Genomic DNA, 21,706 nt, shown 5'->3' on the forward strand with positions numbered 1-21,706 from the left:
CCAAAATTTCCAGCGTAGGGAGAAGAAAAGTGGGGAATAAATCCTCTGGTGATGTTGCCCTGATGTTCATGAGCTCTTCTCTGGTGAAAGAGCTCCGGCCAGCATCGCAAAAACCAGAGTTAAGTAGTAAAAAGAAACTAAAAAGTGCGCACCAACACACCGTGGCTGCCATCTGCGGCGCCATGTAAACTGGCAGGTACCATCATCTTTTAGTTGCACTACCTCCAAGCAAATCCTTTTGAAATACAATGATGTTTCGGGTTTAGTTTGTACTTTTGCTTTGAATGTAATCAGAGGATCTAGATGTCTTGTAGAATAAAAAAATCACCATACAAACTTATTACTTGTTTACCGGTATATTTGAGAGAATCTTAACATTAGTAAAAAAAAAAAAACAAGGCACAAATGTAAACATTTGTCAATTGCAGTGTTGTGAATTATTTTGCTTGTCTTTATCAGCATTCATGAAAGATATTTTTGGTGAAGCTGTACCAAAGCTATATTCTTTTTTGGTAGACCTAGAGGCACAATAAAATACCTTGTAAATAACAAAAACAGACGTTATACACAGTTATAAAACAGTCAAACTCTGATATAATTCTTCATGTAAGACATCACAATTTTAAGTAAGCAAATTTGTAGTAACAGTTTGGTTTTAATTAATTAAGGATTCAGCTTTTAACACTTACTTCAATATGAAAGTAAATACTGTAATGCATTAGTGCAGTTGGCTCATCAATCCAAGCACATTAGTTTATTATATACCTTCACCTAGATGTTCTTTATCAACCAGAAAGGATCAAGTTTAACTGTTTGATATTTATGTACCAAAGGATGGGGAAATAATTAATGCTAAAGGATTTATTCAAGAGCAAATAAAATGAAAGCTATAATTATATATTTCTCTGGAAAAGTTGGGCCCTGTCTGTCATCTGCATCCCCCACCCCATCAGTCCCTCCCACTGATAGCCTGATGCCAAGGGTAAGATATACATCTGTCTAATTTCTTGCTTGTCAGCCTACCATCTGGTACAGTATCAGCAAAAAAGGCAGAAAAAAATGGCATCCCACTTCAGTCTCGCTATCTTATTCCCTCACTTTTTCTCTCACAAAGAGAGAGAAATGCAAACACATAAACACCCAAAGTTACTGAGGTCAAATGTTACTAAGACTGTGAAGAAAAACTGGCTTTTTTCAGTTTTGTTTCGCTGGATGTTATAAAAAGGGAGGAATTCCACATGACTGCAGCTCAACCATCGATACATTTAAATGATAAAAAGTTTGTAATTCTGATGTCTCTAAAAGGGTTTGAAAAGTTGGATTTAACCAAAAAGTTAATGCTATTGTTTCATGAAAAGTAAACAAAAAAAAGAAATTAACAGACATAATGCAAAAGAATGGTAGCAATACCTGTCTCTGCTCTTTGTATTTCATTCTAATGTAATTAATTTTTTTCATCCGAAGTGATTATGATGACTACCTGCATTAATCTTACAAAAGGGGTCAAAATTAAAACATTACACAGCATGGCAGCATTTGCAGCTAGGAACTTTACAGTGTTTTCCAGTTCATTACTTTTGGCTTCTAGTCATGCATATGTAATGTTTGATTCACTGTCTAGCCTCATTAGTGTCATTCTCAGTCCCCACAACAGACCATTTTCAGATAATATACTATGAAAACAAGCATTGTATTAAATAACAGAATGATTATCAATGATATGTTTTATGCCTACATATCTTCCTTCCCAAGGCAGTACAGCCTATTGGATAACACAAAAGATTAATTGTGAGGTCCAAGTTTTTCATCACTTGTATTAATGTCTTTTTAAACCAGATAGGTGTCAATTTTGTGCTCCCAGTTTAAGCTCTAAATTAAAGTATCCATATCAAAATTCATGTCTACATCACAATTTATGTATTCTTCATAATTAATGAGCTATCTTAATGGTTTTTGCTAACTGATATATATTTCACCATTAGTTTAAATCCATTTATGAATTTTATTTTTAGGCTTTACATATTAATCCAAAGATTTTCAAAATTAGCATCTTTAATGAAAGCATTCATGCTAATAATGTGAAATCTAAATATAGTTCCTTACAGTATGTGTCTGACTTTTTTTGTAATGTTGTTGTTTTACAGTTGATTTTCTGACCATTATGACTTTATATCACTAAATATAGTGTAGTGTATGTTGGTGAAGATTCTCAGTCATCCAGGTCATAGTAATTCCAAAAATCTTAAAAAAACAAACCACTGGGCTTTGCTTGAAGACATTTGGCTCAATAACTGTCAGACAGGTATGGGGCATTGCAGGCTAACAGAAGAAGCCAAACAACTCCCATTCCAAAGGGCCCATATTGCAAAGGGGTGGACCTGATCGTCCATTTAAACGGGTCCACCCCTTGCAAAAGCAAGGCTTGTTTGGCTATTGTATAAAGCCTCGAACTCAATGCTATTTCTGACATTTGAATTGAAAAAGCTTCCTGAATGGGAAGCGAAACATCTTCGAGCTTGGAAACAAAGTCCAGTGGATTTTTTTTTTTTTTTTTGTAGGAATTTGTTAATGTATGGTTTTAGTAAAATGTTCCTAAATGTGGTTTAATGAGTTTTCAAATGTGGAGGACATGTATTTAAATAGCATATAAATTCAGATCAATTAATTACTTTGCTCAGTGTTAACATTTAGGAACAAAAAGCTAAATATTTAGAAAGGCTTGTCATTCCTTGTCTAGTAAAAGGAAATTTTAAAGAGACTCCAGAAAATAAAACTGAGCCATATCATGCTACATTAAAAAATCCAAAGTTACAGGTGTTGCAATAGCAAATGAGATTGCAAATGAGACTTCTTTTGAGAACTGAGCCAGCTAATGTATATTAGGATTAATGCAAAAAAAGGTCATTTTATTATTGAAGCGTTAAACTATAAGTTAGAACTGCACAATCAAAGTGCTTTTGTATCAAGGCCACGGGGTACAAATGTACTAGTGTGGATGCAGTGCAATTAGCATGTATGAAAGTCTCTCAGAAAGGAAACCATCTAATAACTGTTATGCTATACGCTGACGGCAGTCGACATTGTTAATGGCTGGGTAGTCTTATGATCGTTTCTTTTTTGTCCTAAATGTGTTACTGCAACATAAAGCTAGTGAGAGAAATACTAAATGGTTTGATGACAACAGGTCTGCTGCACATGAAAAGGCTTTCTACTTGTTGGGCATAATGTACAGGCAGACACACCTACACAGACACAATAATTATTCTTTCATGTAATGTGGCTTTCATTAAAGACTTAATTTCCTTGCAGGTGACAGAGACACGGACAGGGCCTCTGGGATGCAGCAGCTATGACAATTTGGACTCAGTTAGCTCGATCCTCCTGCAGAGCCCTGAGAGCAAGCTTCATCTGCAAGGTAAACAAATCAAATTCAGCCCCATGCTTTGTTAAGATGTTGGACATCAGAGGGCAGGAGCCTGTTAAAATTAAAGGAGAGCCATAGTCAAGCGAAGAAGGAAAATGGTTTGTGGTTGCTGAAGAATTGAATGTCAATGCACTTTTTAATTGGCACTGGGTAAGGAATAGATTTGCTCTCGAATCCCCTCTAGGGGATTGCAGTACAATTTTCTGGTTATAGATGTCTGCTTGTGTTCTAATGTGATTGTGTTCCTAAGTCTTTCTTAAAGCGCTGATCAAAGACAGGCCTAAATGTAAAATAGCTCCTTCAGCTGTGCAAACTAAAGAGAGCCAGAACTTTATATGAAGGTGTAGGGCATATAATAAGCGTAAAACATTGCTTGTCTGATTAATTTTAAGACACAATCTGATTTATAGAATTTGTATCCAATATGTGTTTGTCTCCGAGTCTGTAAAATAAAGGCATTTGCATTTGGCTCATAAATAACAGCTCCTGGGATTTAGACTGCAACTTTTACTCATTAGCAGTTATGTTCTTTTACTAAAATACTCATGTCCTATACAATGTCACAGTCTAAGAAGGAAGTATATTCAGTGACAGACACACAAAAGGCGAGGCTATTCAGCTCAGGTAAAGTGGGCTATATTCCCAACTCCACTACTTCCTGAACTTCAGCCAGCTTCTTTGTTTCATCTTTCATTACTGGACAGACTGATTAATTGAGGTATGTCTGACCTTAGTAACCATGACAACGTTGGCCAAACACACCTGGATTAATTACCCTGTCCAGTAATGAATGACAGGAAACAAAGGAGCTGGCTGAAGTTCAGGAAGTAGTGGAGTTGGGCATATAGCCCATTGTTCCTGGTGGTGGTTGGTTCATGGGTGTATTTCAGTTTTCGTACGTTCCTGAAACTTGGCCAAGAATCAGATTTTTATTTTTGACTCGCACATCTACTAATTCTTTTCTAAAGTTGTTGTCAAAGAAACACTTTAAGGTCATGCAGTGCCACATAGTCCAAGCAATAGATTGTTTTTTTTGTTTGTTTGTTTGTTTCTTTCCAAAAAAGAAAAGCATTTTGGCCAAGCATCAAATTTATTAACTCTAGGCTTTGAAGAAGTGTTGGCACCACACTGTCACATGACAGAGTAAAGAATATTTCTTTCATTTTCTTTGCTAATAGCCACAACACAGAGCTTCTGGAGTATGTTTCCAGTTATACCTTTTCTGTTTGGTGCCAAAACCATTTCTGAGTTAGGCACAAAGATGAATTATAAGATTTGATCTCTTTGTAAGTCTATATATATTCACCTGTGATCAAATGGCAAAGCTGTGCTTCACTAATGAATGTGTTTTTAGTCTAATTAGTCAAAGGCTCTCTTTGAACTCATTCATGCTATCCATATTATTTTTTGTGTTTATTACTTTTTATAGTGTTATATTTCTTCAACATTTTAAACGTTTTTTGTTTGTTTGTTTTTTTCAGAAATACAATGGTTTTTAAAAAGCACTATGTTGGAACACAATCATTTTTATATGAGCTTTGTTTTGTTTTTTTACTTTCATTATTTTTTTCCCCAAACAAATAATGGCAGAGAAAAACATAAAAAAGCATCAGAAGCGTTTTAAATAAATAAAAAATAAATAAAATAAAAAAAAAAACTCCTGGCATTGTTGTCTGCAAAATGTAAAACATTAACATTTTCATTGGGATTTTTACTAATTTCTATTTTTGAGTCCTTAAAAGAGTAAAAGCACTTAACAGTGGTGAAAAGTGGAGACTATGCAACCTTGCAAAAGCAATTTAACACAGCAAAACAGCACTGGTGATGATACAGCACCTGAACACATAGAGACATTGATGAGGATCAAGGGATTTCAACAGCAGGTGGTGTCACTACAATATCCTGCGTTTATTCCATTTCGAGCTGAGGAAACGTCAACAGCTGTTTGCTTGCCAGCCTTTTGTGGAGCCTTACGCAACACCCAAAAACACAACTATTGAGCCTTGACATTTGTGTCTCCGGTAGCTTGCCTGATGCTGCTGTTTGCTTATTAGCCTGATAATGACAGTTGCTATGGTTAGCTGTGCAAAATTCCTTCATCAGAATAAAATGTGAAAAAACATAATCAGAATGCACCATTTATATTGGCCGTAAACTCAAATGATCTGATCATGATGTGTTTACTTGCACACAGCTTTATTTAGAGTAGAAGCACTGTGATAGGTGAAGCTGTCAGCTTTACCTTTAGAAAGGTGTCCAGGCTAAAAAAAAGGGGGAAAAAATCTGAGATTTTAATTCTGCCTGTTTTGAGCGGCAAGAGTGGATCTGTGTCATTACTGCTTCGATATAGTTCAGCTATAGGTTTAGCAAATCATTCTGTCGCTGTTCCTGGGTTACAGGATGTAAGAACTGGATAAGATTAACATCCCTTAAAGTAACGGTATGTGCTATCCAGTGCTGCTGCCTCATCTTCAATGTGAAAGTTCAGTTTGCCCCAATCCAAGTAACATGATTGGAACAGCTGTTTAGATGGACGCTGAAAGGACACTAAAGGACACTCTAAAAAATATAATACACCCTTAGGATAGAATCACAAGATAACAATTACTAAACAACTTTAACTATTTGATTAAAAAATGAGAAGGATAACAATATGAAGAAAAATATGTGCATTATGTGCAAATGTGAGAAAAATCTGTGCATTAAAATGCAGCATGTAGCTGTTCTGGTCTGGTGGATCCTGAAATGTTCTCATTTTAACTAAATCGAATATTTGTCTTAGTGGTCTGGCAGAACACAAGGAAATCATGGGAATGTAAGTGTTAAACACAGGCTTAAAAGAACAGCTCCAAAGGTTCAGGTGCCTGGACACTAAAGTTATGAAGTTAAAATATTCTGGAGTTTGCCTAAAGCTGTAGAGGGCCCTTTCTCTCAATCTGAAGGAAGAAAAATCCCCTCTATGCTCATATTACAACTAAGTTTTAAGGGTGTAAAAGAAGCTTCACTATCGGAAGGCAGTAAATTATTTTTTTTATTGTTGTCTTGATATTTTTTGTTATCATGTTGTTAGTGATCATATCTGTTCTACTGTTATGGGGTGGAGGGTTGTTTTTGGTACTTAGTTATATAAGTGTCAAAATGTACACAGATGACATACATTTCGAAACACAATGTCAGTTGAAGTAGGGGAGATGGGTGTTGGCTGTCACAGGTGTTAGTTGTTAATCTCCTATCTGCACGGGGCACTGTTAAATAATTTTTGGACTAAAACCTTAAAAACCTATGACCAGTGACCTTTTAATTATATATATATTTTTTTTACATTGCAGTCAAAACATTATATTACAGTGTCCAGTGTTGGCTCAGATATGACGAGTGTGACAATCAGTCCTTGTGAAATCCAACACTGATCTTTCTTACATAAATGGCTTGGGAAATAAAATGGAAAAAGAAATCAAGAATAAATAGATGTTGCTCTCCTTCAGAAGACCAACTTATGGTACACTCAAAATATGGGCCTTGATGTCTTGTTTTATATTGTAGTGCATATTACTACAATTTAATCTGTATACATACACAGTCATAAAACGGAATCTTTTGTAAAATGTTTTATGAGTAGCGTTGCATTGCTGTAAAACTGACAGAGAGAAAATCAATGTTGCCTTTGATGTAAGTAACATTTGAATAAGACAGCTATTATAGTTTGAAAAAAATTGTAACCCTTGCTCATGGATATTTTTGAAAAAAATATTTTGCACCTATAGCTAGTTGTGATAGGGTTAAAAAGAAAATAAACTCCAAAGATAAGTAAAAGTCAGTTAATTCATTCAAAATCTTAAAAGAGGGGATCCAAAAACAGCCTCATGTTTGGTTTAGATGTTTTTCCTCAGGACTTCACAATGGCCCCACCTTGAATGCTTTTCTTTCATAAAAAAAACAAAAGTTAAATTCACTAACAGGTTTATTGTGGTCCAAGACTGGTCTTTACAGCACTGCCAAGAAATAACAGCTTTGACAGCATTGTCCTCTTTGACTGTAGAGCATAAATGGACTTTATAGACTTTCCCTTGAGAAACACACAATTGGCTGGACCCTGTGCTACTCTAATAAGCCCTAGCAGCTCTCAGCACTTCTAATGAACACCCACCATGTGTCTCATTTACAAATGCCTATTGACCTTTTACCAGACAATTAGCTAAAATGCTAACTTTTGGCATTTAAACTGTAGGGAGGAGTCACATCTGGCCTGTGCGGATGATCACAGATCACCAGCGGTATCTAATGAGAAAATTATTTTATATGGATAATGAAATGTGACATATTTGCACTTTTTATATAAATATTAAGAGTAGTTGTAAACAAATGATGCAAATAAATACATTCTCACCATGTGTGTAATAGTTTTGTATTAATATTCTTAATAAAACCTGTTTAGCTAATACGATGACATATTTGTGACCTACCAACTTGCACATTTTTATATCAGATTATTTTAAGTTGTTGTACACAAGCATGGAATGAAAATGGCAACACATTTTTGCTTTAGTCCTTAAAATAGGAATTTGATTAAGCAAACCAAGCACATGATTACAGCTATGGACATGTATCAAATGCAGAAGCAGCTAAAAGATTTAATGAAGAACTTTGAGACAGATGTCATGTCAGTCAACTCACAAAGATGTTTTACTTAAAATGTTTTAAATAAAGAATGATTATCAAAATTAGATGGTGGCATCTATAAGTATATGATGGTATAAATACAGGTGATGGTATAAATACTTATAAATGCACCTGCTCCGTGATAGTCTCAGAGATCTGTTTAAAGCTGGTCCTGGACAAGTACTGGCTTAAGCAGGGAACAGGTCTGGCATTGCAGGATTTGTCATAATGTTACTGATAGTAGACTCTGTTTCTTTGGTCACAGCTCTTTGCTGGTCATTTCTCAGGTTTTGTGTAGTTCTAGGATTTTTGCTCCCCCTTCACAGGATCATTTTCACCACACAGGATGAGATATTGCGTTAGGCCCCAGATGGAGGGGGCCACACGCAATATCAGGTCTTGCCTGTCTTCTATTTTCTTATTGCTCCCACTGTTGATTTATTCACACCAGCCTGCTTGCATATTGTAGATTTACTCCTTCTTCTCTGGTGTGGATCTAGAAGTTTCCTCCTGGTGTCCTTTGACAGCTCTTTATTCTTGGTGATGGTTTAATTTGTAGAATGACGGTTTGGACATCTGTCTTTTTTACAGATAACAAGTTCAAACAGGTGTCACTTACACAGGTAACTAGTGCAGGCAAAAGAGCTTCTTAAAGAAGATGTTACAGGTCTCTGAGGGCCAGACAGCTTTCTTTTTTGCGGAAGACCAAATACTTATTTTCCACTATAAGTTGAAAATATATTCTTTAAAGATCATATAACGCAAATTCCCTGGATTTCTTTTTTCTCATTTTGTCTCTTATTGTTTAAGTTTACCTATGACGAAAATTACAGACCTCCTTTTTCTATAATAGCTTGCATAATAAGTGGCTGACTAAATGTTTTTTGCTGTTGTTTTTTTGCCCACTGCATGTGTCAGAGTCAGGAATAGAGTTTCAGACTCTTAAGTTAGGCTTGGATGATTTTTTTAAACTAAGGCATCCAGTTAAAAGTCAGTGTTTGAAGGGTGAGACGATGTAAGGCCCTTCATTAAAGTTCCTTGTAACTGTCATGGATGAAGTGGGTATAATCACCGGCACATTTTGCCTTTGATTTTAATGAGCATAAAATAGTTCATGCTTCTGGTTTAGGAATACTGTCATTGAGAGGCTCCTCACCTTCAATTTGCATCTCTCTTGTTGTTGGTCTCAATCTGTGTGTGCATTCATTGTAAACACCTACACACATTACACCCTCTAAGCCAATTGGCTGATGGGGATTAATGTGTGTGGGTACTCACATGAGGCCCTTCACTACAAACTCAAAATGGTGTTCTCACATACTGAAAAGTCTGCACTAATGAACAATTTCTTTAATTCATACTTATTAAAAAGCAACAAATTAATTTATTTAAATATATTTTGAGTAGTACAATTGTGTTATCAAAACAAGGAAAGCAAATAGCTGGATTACTGTTATGAAAAAAAGAAGAAAAAAAAAGCTGTCAATAATATCGTGACTTCCAACACTATTGGTTAGTTTTATTGACGTTTAAAGGGCCATAGTCTGGCATACGCTGAACTTTCTATGTGTTTTTTAAATTTTAGGCGTATACATAGAGTATTCATAACGACTCAAAAACTTGTGTCCAACGACAATCTAAGTTATGCATAACGCACGGCAGTCTAATGCCCACAAAATGCCACAAGCCAGTTTCCTGAGGGGGACAGCAATGCGCCCAGAGGTGCCTGGCCTGGTTATAAAGATTTCTTTGATTGCAGTATTAACCTAGCTGCTGATTACCGCCTGCCAAAAAAAAAAGAAGAAATAAAAAAGAAAAAAAGGAAAGAAAAAAGGTTTGCAGTCACAGCAGATTCAGTGTCATGTGTGCTAGGAAGTTTGTTGGCCGTGGGCGTGAATGCAGGGAGAATCCATCACACTCAGTGCGTTGGCCTAGTGGGTTAGAGCAGTACGCTTGTACTCTGAAAAGGTTGCAAGTACCCAGTTTAATCCCCATAGCCTCCAATCTGGCTTCCTGAGCAAAACCCTTCACCCCTGATTGTTCCTCGGGTGCCACACAATGGCAGCCCACTGCTTCTCAAGGGATTGGGTCAAAATGCAGAGAAGGAATTTCCTTATTGTGGGACAATGAAGGGATTTACATTTTTTTCTCCCGCTCACCCTTCAGCTGGAACAGCGTCAAATTTATGAGATCATCCTGATGTTGGAGGAAAGCTATTGTGTATTCCCATCTCAGCCTGGTCGGATCCTCCATCTCTTGTAGAACGTCTGAAGTCTAGAGGAGTACTGACGGTTTCCTCCTGTGAACTAGCCTCGTGAGACCATCCTGATCTAGCAAGCTTTCAAGGTTTCACTCGCAGATCAGTCTGGAGACTCTCCGTTAAAGAAAATTTGGAGCCATTCACCAAACGAACGTCCAAACATCGTTGGCTTTGAGGCGGGTTGAGGTGTGAGGAAACAAGAAGCGCGACAGTTCAGTCTAAAGAACATGGCGGCTTCAGCCGATGAAACTAGTGTTAGCGTGGCTATCGAGCAAGTTTAATCGCAATTACAGAGTATTTCTTCACTGAAAGAAGAGCAAAACACTGCTCTGGAGGCTTTTCTCAGAGGAAAAGATGTTTTTGCTCTTCTCCTGACTGGTTTCGGCAAGAGTAGCCTGGCTTGTGGTTGTGTTTTTGTCGTCGCTCTGTTAGTACGTCATATGCTTTGTTGATCTGATTGGTTTATTTGGCCCATCTATCACCAACATAGGCCAATCAGCTAACCAGTATTTTCGCCCCTTCCCAAAATTACTTCAACGGAAGGTTTCCAGATGGATATGCGGAGCAAATCCATCTGGCGGGGTCAGGTTACCTGTGAACCCCGCTGCTAATACGCCATTATACAGTAGCTGTAAGTTAGAAACACGTTCAGTGGTCGTCTGAAACACATCAAATACGTTGATATGGGTTGGAAATAAGTTCTTGATAAGTTACGCATAAGATATGCACAAGTTACTCATAGGTTAGGGATAAGCTATACATGACTTATGAGAAACTTACAAATAACGTGTTTCTAATATCAAATAACTTATGTGTAACTTACAGTACGGCCCACATATGAGCAATCTCAAAATTTCTCAACGTACTTGCCATATGTTGACATGTGCCAGCGTGGTTTATCGTACTCATGTGTACGCTGTATGCCAGCGTTTTTTTCCGGATTTTTCATACATCAGGCATATGCTGGCTAAATAGTCAAGATGTGACAGGGGGTTTGCATATTCATGCCTGCATTCACACAGTAATGGTTGTGAGTTACATCATAGCCACAGCTTCCCAGAGGTTGCCGTATACGCGCACTCTGATTATCATCATTAGGCAATGTGGGTTAAGTGTCTTACACAAAAATACAATGACTGAGGTGATCAGAGCTGGTAAGCGGTGACCCTCCAGTTGTGGTGCAAACTCCTGCATCCAACATCACTGGCTCCCCTAGTGTCTGCTTTTGTGACAAAGGTGTCAGGTTTCTTTTCCACAACTTTGTACACTAGTGGCAAAAATATTCTATAGTTTGGATATAAATAAAACATTTGTTTTACTGTAATCTACCTAAAATGCATTGCCTAATTTAGCTAGCTTCTGAATTGGTGAATTGAAGCTGTAAAATTCTCACTCTGACTAGTTACTTTATTTATAATGGACTTAAAAACAACAACAGCTTCCAAAGAGGGAAAACATTAAACAAGAACTAACAGTATTTTGTTATGTGACTCTTGTAATCCCATCTATCCTTAATAGGGATGCATGTTATTGGGATTTTGGCCGATATCCGATATGCCGATATTTTAAAACTGATGTAGCCGATAACCGATATCGATACTGATGTTAAAGCTGTATCGATAATATACTCAAATATATTTTCATATGCTGATATCAAATTGATTTTTAAAAACGCGGTATCGATCTATTTTACTTTCAAAATCTCGTGAAATTTCATCGTTCTGTTACAAACTCTCGTGATATTTTGCAAATTCTTGTGAGATTTTGTTAGTAAAATAGATCGATACCGCGTCAATATATCAACATATAAAAATATGGCAAAATTTTGTAAATTTTCGGGTGATTTCGTAGCATAACGATGACATATAGCAATATTTCATTAGTAAAAGAGATTGATATGGTGTTTTTAAATGGCGGTATATCAGCATATGAAGATATTGTGATATTTTAATGTATCAATATTTTTTCCCTCATCTTTAGAAGTTTTTAAGTCTGTAAAAAAGAAGTTTTAGAGGAAGAAGAAGAAGTATTATTATTATTTTTTTTTTTAGACTTTAGAAACTCAGAAGTTGATCAAATTTTGGGTTAAATATCGGTGGGGTGGCCGATGTCAGATATTCAGTTTTAAGGCCGATACAGGCCGATACCGATAGGGGGCCGATTATATTGTGCATCCCTAATCCTTAACCTATAGCTTCTTTGACAAATAAGCAGTAATTATCAAGCATTATTAAAAAACAATTAGCAAAAAAGGAAATGCAAGATTTTTGTTTATGTATTTTTGAAACAGACTGAAAAATGCCATTAAAAATTGCAGTTTAAAATGAACCAAATTCTAAGAAAGTTACATCTCCAGTGACATAAATATTTTTAAATCCCTATTTTATTTAAAAAATAATGAATTCTGGTGTTAATAAAATCTTTTTTGACTTGGTAGACAGAAAAAACATCACAACAAGACTTGATCTGTATTCGACTTTAGAAAGCAGCCATTAAAGAATAATATTTAGTTTATTCAGTCATCCTTTTCTGCTTAAGGAAACCTACAGGCTGTTTGTCTCTAATAAGGTCCATTGTGGCTGATTATTATATTTTCTGTCTTTTTTTTTTCTCAGTTCTCTTGTTTTTGTTTTCTTCTTTTGTCCTGAAATATAAGTCTACAGAAACCGGAGTGAAATACTCGCCACCCATGATTGAGAATCGTTTCTTCATTGTTTTCATGTAGTACTGTAGGCTTTTCCCTCCAGCACTTTACTAAAAAAATAAGGCACAGAGATACACAGGTAATTTTAAGACCATCTTTGACAAAGTTTTCATACTGTTTTCAAATTTCTAATACTTTTGCACAGCATTCAAAACGTTCCGTCTCTCAACAGTTACAGTAACACTGACAGGAGATTGCAAAACAATGAGAAAAGCTTGTAATTCAGCCAGTTGGTGGTTTTGAGTTTGCAGCTTTACTTAAAGTTGTCAAAACAAAAAGTAATTTTGACCATTAGCGTGTGTTGCATCAGGTACTAATGCATTTTTCTTGTCAATGTCAACAGCCACAGTTTTAACCATGATACTTTGAAGTTTCCATGGTGACTGCTCAGTCTATTTTGTATGCTTATTGCCTTTTACAAAGGCATGCTCTGTTTATTTGATCAGGTATTTATTTTTGAATGTAGCACATTTATTTATGTATTTCTTATAATTAATGTGCATTATTTTGATCTTATAAAAACTCAAATGTTAAAAATAAAGAATCTATTAATTGCTCATTAATGAAACAATTGGATCCTTAATAGCATCCAGAAATATCTTGAATTTTATTGAAGATACTGTAATAAAAACTCGCTCAATCTAATTTAAGGTAATATGATTTAAATTGTTGTTTACCTTGCTGGTTTAGTATTGTATTATTTTTTTTTTCTTTTCCTTTTTTTTGTTACGCTGTTGTTTATGCGCTGCTATGCTCACATTTGACTTTAAAGCTTTTGTAAAAAATGTGGAATAAAACACATTTGCTGCAAATCAAAAGAGGCAAGAACTAAGCAATGTTAATAATGTATTGCCATAAAAAAATAACAAACCAAAAAAAAAAATCCAGTAGAGACTTCATTCTCATTTCTATCACATAAACAAGTTTTAGGAGAGGGGAATGTACTTCCCTTTTTCTCGCCCCCATAGTCTAATTTTTGTGAATTGGTATTGCTGTGAGATGCAGATAACACAGTGAATCTGACACTCCCTAGATATTCTCTTTGCTTCCACTTAGATTTAGATTAGTGTTGTAGTGGTTCCTGACATCAAGTGAACAACCTATCAAAGCCTAAAGTCAGATTTTTTTCCACTGTAACAACACTCAGCAAATACTTTCTGCTCTTTTTACCCTCACCCTCCCATATCCCATGTTTTAATTTATTTCCCACAGTATGAACTATGCTGTAACATCTACGAAAATTATATCTATTAATTCACATTATGACTTTAGACCCTCAATTTTTCAACCATAATTTGATTTATAACTACATATTTCTTGTTAGAATGTGCGGTTATAAGTTTATTAAGCACATTTTTATTAGAGTTCTATTTATTTGCCCCTTTTAACCCCCATTTCTCATAAAATCCAGTGCAAATAATTGCCTCAAAGGGTCAAAGAATTTGTAAAAAGAGCATGTCTGTTCGGTTTAGACTTGGCATCAATACAGAATATCTATGAAAACCTTCTGATTAGTAAACTTTAGTAAACAAACAGCTGTACGTAGAAGAAGGAGCAGACCCGACAGATCAATTTATTAGGTCTTTGAAAATTTAATCAGGATTAAGCTTTGAACATCTACCCTTTTAAATCAATCCCTACGCAACTGCAAACATACCAAGATCTCGCTGTCCACCTGAACTGACAGACTAGGTAAGGAAATCATTTATCAAAGAAGCTAACCGAGCAGCAGTGAGGCTCATGCAAAGTGTGGAGAAGATGCAAAATTCCACAACTTAGACTGGAGAATCATGCCACAAACTAACCCTTTGTGGAAAAAGTAGCAAGAAGAAGGCTGTTATTGAAAGGCATTGGAATTCCTAAAGCTGTCCAAAAGCCATGTAGGGGACTTAGTAATCAAAAGTAAGAGAATGCTCTAGTTCAATGGGAACAAAATTTGACTTTATGCTTATTCAAAAGGAAATCTATTTGAGAAAAACATAACTTAATATTTCCAAAAACAAACTACCTCCATGACTGAGAATTCACACAGGTATTTCTCCATGTTGACACATGATGATAGCAGGATCATATAGTGGTAATACTTTTCTATACCCAGACCAATCCAAGGAGACAACTTGTAAGGTGTTACAGACTTGTGATCAGGGTTAATCTTCCAGCAAAACACCGATTCAAGACAAAAAGGCTGAGCTAAGAATTGTATGTTTTTTTTTCTTATCAAAGGATATTTTTCCATTCAAATTGCTTAGAAAAACTCCAGACTTCAATAAACTGGATAATCTTTGTTCCGACTTGACATTTGCCATTCACACATGCTCTATCCAATCTAACTTGAATTATTTTGCAAATTACTGTAGTGTTCAAAATTGATCCTCTCTGGATATTCAAAGCAAATAAATACATGCCTCAAAACACTGCAGCACTAAAAGTGCAAAGCAATTATAAAAAGCAGAACATTGCAAAGCCATGTAGCAGTTTCCTTATTTTTCATAATATTGTGCAGATTTCACTTGGTGTAGTTAATGAATTTAACATAAAGCATGTATAAAGTTGTGGATGCAATGTGACAAAATGTATATAGTTTAAATCATTTTTTCTTTAATTTTACATTATTTACATTATATATTTAATTTTGTCTGACTTTTTACTCTATGCAATTCTTTTAACATATTGCAAATTCTATTAAAACCTCAGTGAATATTAACCAATATTTCCAAATTGGTCATGCGTCTGCATGTATTCCATTGTATAAGAAATGTATTTTTAACAATTCTGGCTTGTTTATTCTGCTTGGTTTGATCTAAATGAAAGATCTGCACAATTTACCTTTACAGCTTCTGGGAATTAGAACAACTTTTAGTCTACCACATTAATCTGTTCTTTATTTGTTTGTCCTTTCTCTAGGCTAAAGCTTAGAATGATATTGCATTTGGCTTGATTCTCATTTTCAGCCTCCATTGAGACCCAGAAGTAAAAATAGCTTATTGAGGAATAACAATAAGAGAAAAGAGAGACTATTAGCACAGAGTTAAATAGTCAGGATTTTCACAGGTTTCAAAAACTCCTTTTAAAAGTTTTTTTTTTTTTAGGTGTTTAAAAGGGGGTTTCATTTTTACATTCATTTATACCCTTATTGGTAATTTTGGGACATCTGTTAAGTAAATATACATCTTGTTTATTATCAACCTTATATTAGGTATTTAAAAAAGGTATATGAGGTATTTAAAAACATATTTATTAACATTTTCAGGAGTAACATACAACTGTGTGCTAGAAGTTAAAAGTTGCAATTTGTTTACATGTATTAATTCCATCAAGGAAAGATAAAAGGGCCTACACCCCCACAAGCCATTACCCTGTGAGGACCTTATCACCCCCAGTGTGGCTGTCATAAATTAGCACCAAAACAAAAGCAAACTAATTTGCCTCTTTCAATCTTCGACGCCTGCTTTTCTCTTTTCACTTTCTCCAGCCTCCTCAAGAGTCTCTCTTGGAAGAGCCATGAGCCTATCGTGGAAGATTTATGAATATGTTAGAATAGCCTGAGCCAACAGTTTTCAAAGTGGTAAAGTGAAAATAAATTAAACTGGCCCTGGCGAGTCATGCAGAGAGTGATGAATTAGTTACTCATTGCTATGTTCCTGAATGCATGTCCCTTTTTCAGAATGAAAAATGCTGTAAACAGTTTGGAAGAGTAAAACAAACAGAGAAATCAATTGGGTGTTTGTGTGATGGACTTTTTGAGGATTTGATGCACAAAATTATCAGTAAACAAAAAGTCTGGCTGTTAAAGAGTTATTCACTGAGGACATAATATTTGATGCATAACAAATATTGGATGAGGGAAGAAGTAAACTCCGGCATTTTTGTCTACTTACTATGTTTTTTTTGTTGTTGTTGCTTTAGCTCTTTGCTAAAGTGTTGTCTTATAAACACATTATATACATGTTAAAGCTTAGCCACACATCCTCTAGCAATGCAATGTTTTGAAGATGAATGGCTGCACACCTTTCATGCATATATATATATATGTATATATATATATATATATATATATATATATATATATATATATATATATATTATCAACCAACTAAAACACTATTTGCAGACATCTGGCTTCCCTGCAATCTTCTCCGCCCTTTACATTGTCTCATCTCTCTGTGCGGTGCTCTATGAAGCATGTGCAGATCAGGCAATAAAAAAATTATAAATTTGGAACTCCAAATCACCTCGTTCTATGGTACTTCAGAATTTTTTAAATCCTTTATTATCTGAGTTTAATTGATCACCACTTTTTGTTTGGAAAAGATCCTGAGCATCAAAATGTGTTTCTATCTGAAAGAGCTAAATCATAAAGCACACATTTTTGATCCTCGTTTAGCTGCAGGCTGCCAATTCTTCACCTGTCTCATTGTTTTCCAGTATATCCAGTATATAAAGTCAGTCTCAGCGAAATAGGAAACTTATTCACTTTTCAATGATTTTATATTCAGCTCAGATATGGCACTATGAAAGGTTTTTTTTTTTTTTTTTTACGTAAAGTATGTAGGCATACCACCCTGATGCTTTTAACGATTTTGGGTGGCTTATTCTAAAGTTACCTAAATGGTAAGGTGATTAACTATGAATACAGATGCTTTTGTGATAGTTTCTATAGAATATTTTTCAAAGATATGCACTGCATATCAAATCAATTGAATTTTTGTTTTTGTTTTTACTGGCTTTCAGCTATAGTTTTAAGTGAAATTTCACATTTAATTTTTAAAAACTCTATACATTAAGATCAAAATACAGTATGAACTATACCTGTGCCAGGACTGTGTAAAGTTAAGCACTGTTAATTTTAATCAAAGTGTGAAGATAAACAATGTTTCTGTTTAGGGATGTGTGATATGTTTTCAGTGATAAATCAAGGCTTTTGATCTGAGATGTGCATAAAGCACACAGTGACACTTTGAGGACAGCTGTGTCTTTTAGCTGAAATGGAAATGTCAGAGCTTGTCATATGTCTCCCCTCCCCCCTCTCTGTGCTTCTTGTAAAACGTGTGATTTTTGCAAGAGCTCATGAAGGCTGTAGATCTATGCGTGTGCATGTGGGTGTATGGTTTCAGCCTGTGTTCCTATTGTGAGACAAGTACAATAATCTTGCCAGTCGAGGTCTACTGCTACTGCTGTGCAGGGACACATGGCAACACATGACGGAACAGCTTGAGCACTGAATGAGCAGCCAAAGGCAATCATATTTCCCACTATTCACCAACGCCTTGTTTTTCAATACAGCTAATATTGCATCACACTATAATTTCTGAATTCACCATTACTGTAATCAACTTGGAACCTGCATTAGTGTCCACAAATGCAAAAATTGGATTTGCTCTATAGCACGGTAGCATATTTTGAAGAGAGAAATGCTAGTAACCTTTAATTCATTTTTACTTTGACTCAAAATGTCTTTCTTGGTTTTCTAGGTGCAAAATATCTGGTAACACAGTAATTCAGCACCATGGAGGGCTCATTTACCTCTCAACTGTTCCTACTCTTTACAATAACACTTGTTCCAGAATGCAATTTCAGGATTTTCTTTTTTATATGACAAACACAGTAAACTGAAAGCCAAAACTATTTTCTAGGTAATTGATGTTCTTACTGCGACTGCCACACCTGTAAGAGGAATATAAAAGAAAATATAAGATTGTCTTCTTAAAAACAAAAGAAGTGCAGTGTACGAGTTTTAAACCAAATCTAATTTTATTGCAGTATGCTTCAAATTTTAATTGAATAAGGAATAGCTAAATAACTGTTTGTTTTTTTAGCCCTATATAAATACAGCATATTCTGTAAAGGCACAATAACAATAGTATTATGAGTACGAAGGTACACAGCGACAGGGACATTCAAGGGGGTATAACAAAGCAGGGTTATGTTATAAAACAGTATCCAAACTTTTTAACATCTCACACAGCACTGTTTAATCCATCATATAAAAACTGAAAGAGTGCTCCACACCTGCAAGGCAACGAAAACATAGTCATGCACAGAAATTGACAGGCAGGGCAATGAGACCATTAATCAAACAAGCAATCAAGAGGCCATTACTAACTCTGGAGGGCTGCAGATATCAGATTTCTTTTTCTAATCAACAGCTTTTAATTCAGCACTCCACAAATCTGACCATTAAAAAGAGAGGAGTTGTTGAAAGCAAGGACTGTTGTTTGTCATTTTCCACAAGCCTTTTAGAGGACATGTGTGGGTGGGTATAGACCCGCTGCAGGTGGGATAATATCTGCCTTTGGGAGGCCATAAAGTCTAGGGTATTTCCCATGTTCTAGTAGTTCAGTCCTTCTGTACTGGATTAAAGGACACATATTGTGTTATTAAATTCCTTCCTTTAAATCCTTCAGATGGGGTCCATAAAAAGTAAATCGACAATGCTTTTAGTCAGATAAAATGCCATTATTGTCCATTTTACTGATTTTCTAAGGTGCATTTTTCTGCATCTAGTTTTTCTGCTGTCTATTTAAATACTAATGAAGTACTTCATCTTCGCCCCCCCTCCAGGTTGTGAAGCACTCCACTTCACCTCAAACAGCCACAATAGTATTTTGATAATAAGGGGACGAGAAAAATTACAGTGCACAATAATTATCTGTTTTATTATAAATTAAGAGTTCATCAGCAGATTCTAGATTCTAACCAAGAGTGAGTGGAGAATTAAAGAAAAATATGAAGTTCGAAACATCCATGTGTTTTACCCTCATAGGCTACATTAGAAAAAAATTATAATTCTTAAACAATACCAGAAAAAAAAAAAAAAACTAGACAATTTATTGTAGTGGCAAGCTGTAATGCTATTACTAGTGTTACTTAAGATAAACTCAAATGTCATGACATATACCTTTTAAAATATAACAGCTACCACAATATGTATGCACACTAACTTCCTAAAGACTTTTAAGAATGCTCAATAATCTCCAAAATGTTTGATCTGTTTTCTGTATGTGCGTTCTTCATAAACACATCTTTTGTACAAGACATTAACATATGTAAAGAGTTTATAATGCAAGTGCTAATAGCATTACTGAATTAATTTGGATCCCATGCTCCCCAGGACTAAAATAACAATCAAACAGATTGCAGAAATGTTTGTGTAAAATTTTTGTTCAAATTACACAGTAGGGTTAAGTTTGTCAAGACATAAAAGCAAGTGCAAATCACATAAAAAAGGAACAATGCTATGCTATTTAAATAATAGCCAGTAAGTTGCAGTAACACGTCAATAGTAGATGTTGTTGTAATTTTACCTAATGATCTGCAGCTTACCACTTACTTGTGTCCATCATTTCCATAGAGAGAAGTAACTGACCCTTCGAACAGATGATAATTATTCTGATGGCGGGCTCACACTGAATGCTATGCATCTACAGCTTTGACATGCTGCAAAAAGTCACTCACACAGAATGCTTCAACCAGGCTAGCCCAGCTTCGGCTCTAGCTGCAAAAACAGCGATTAAGAGAAAAGAAATTCAAGTGGAGATCTAAAACAAAACTTGTTATCTGGTCATAAATACACATTTTCATCCTCAAATTGCGTTGTACTTCTGTTTTGCTGTTTTCCCAATTTTAATTAGTGTAGGTTGTAGGATTAATTGTATTCTGAAATAGAACAGAATTCTTTTCTGTGTGATGCCCAATGTTTCCTGGTTGACTTGAAACTGTTGTAATGTTGTAATGTATTGTATGTGGACATATACTGATAACAATACATAATAGAGAATAGAACTAAACTTAACAGACTGAAATACATGGCCCAGGTGTCATTGAAATAGATAGCTAGACCAAGAGGGACTACTTCAAGTATTTTTGGACTTTTAGATATTTTAAGTACACCATGTATTTAATAGCTAAAAAAAAATAGATTTTTTTATGATATGTATTCTTTAACGCTTTGAAGGGTGAAAACATCAATAAGAACACAAAGATGTGCATAAAGAGCCAAGAGCGAATGCAGACACCTGTGCCACCATCTTGCCAACTTTGGTGTACTGAATGATAATTGCAAGGCATGCATTTAAACATTTATAATGTAGAAAAAAACAAAACTGAAAAAATATAAAAACAGCAAAACTTGATATCAATGCATTACTCTTTCATTATTCATCATATAAAGTCACAAGTACATTTACACAACGCAAAAAATGTCCAAAGGGTTCAGGTGCTTTTGTAAGGTGCTGCATATATTATATTTCTTTTATTCCACTTTCTCAAAAACATTTTTTTTCTGTGTGTAAATATTTGAAACAATTCCTAAAACTAAGTTGGTGAATTTGGCCACAAAAACTTCCTCTTCCAAATGAAAACGCAAATAACCCTAATACAAAATTATGAGTCAACAGTCCTGTTTGACAACACAAGCTTCTCCTTACTCAAGTGCTTACAGCACTTATGATAATCTGCGATAATCTACCCTGTACTGACACACAAGCACATTATCTGTCTGAATGCTAAGTGCAGCTCATTCTGAACTTTAAAAAATGCTAACATATTCTGAGAGCTGAGAACAGCTCCCGTGGAACATGTTATCCTCTGTCAGGCCCAACACACACAGGAGCTGTTAGACACCTCACAATCTATGCAAAAAAATGAAAAGTGGATAAAT

The 21,706-nt window shown here is 35.3% G+C and overlaps 1 protein-coding gene across 1 annotated transcript in view; it reads left to right on the top strand.

Annotated features, from left to right (window-relative positions):
• The window catches only part of brinp1 (bone morphogenetic protein/retinoic acid inducible neural-specific 1), a 140,064-nt gene that overhangs the window by 97,892 nt on the left and 20,466 nt on the right, over nt 1-21,706 (top strand). The window contains exon 5 of the mRNA XM_015392815.1: nt 3,310-3,415. Within this exon, the coding sequence (XP_015248301.1) occupies nt 3,310-3,415 (106 nt within the window). The remainder of the gene's footprint in view (nt 1-3,309; nt 3,416-21,706) is intronic.

Source organism: Cyprinodon variegatus, unplaced genomic scaffold, assembly GCF_000732505.1.
Source record: "Cyprinodon variegatus isolate N-32 unplaced genomic scaffold, C_variegatus-1.0 Scaffold23, whole genome shotgun sequence".
NCBI lineage: Eukaryota > Metazoa > Chordata > Actinopteri > Cyprinodontiformes > Cyprinodontidae > Cyprinodon > Cyprinodon variegatus.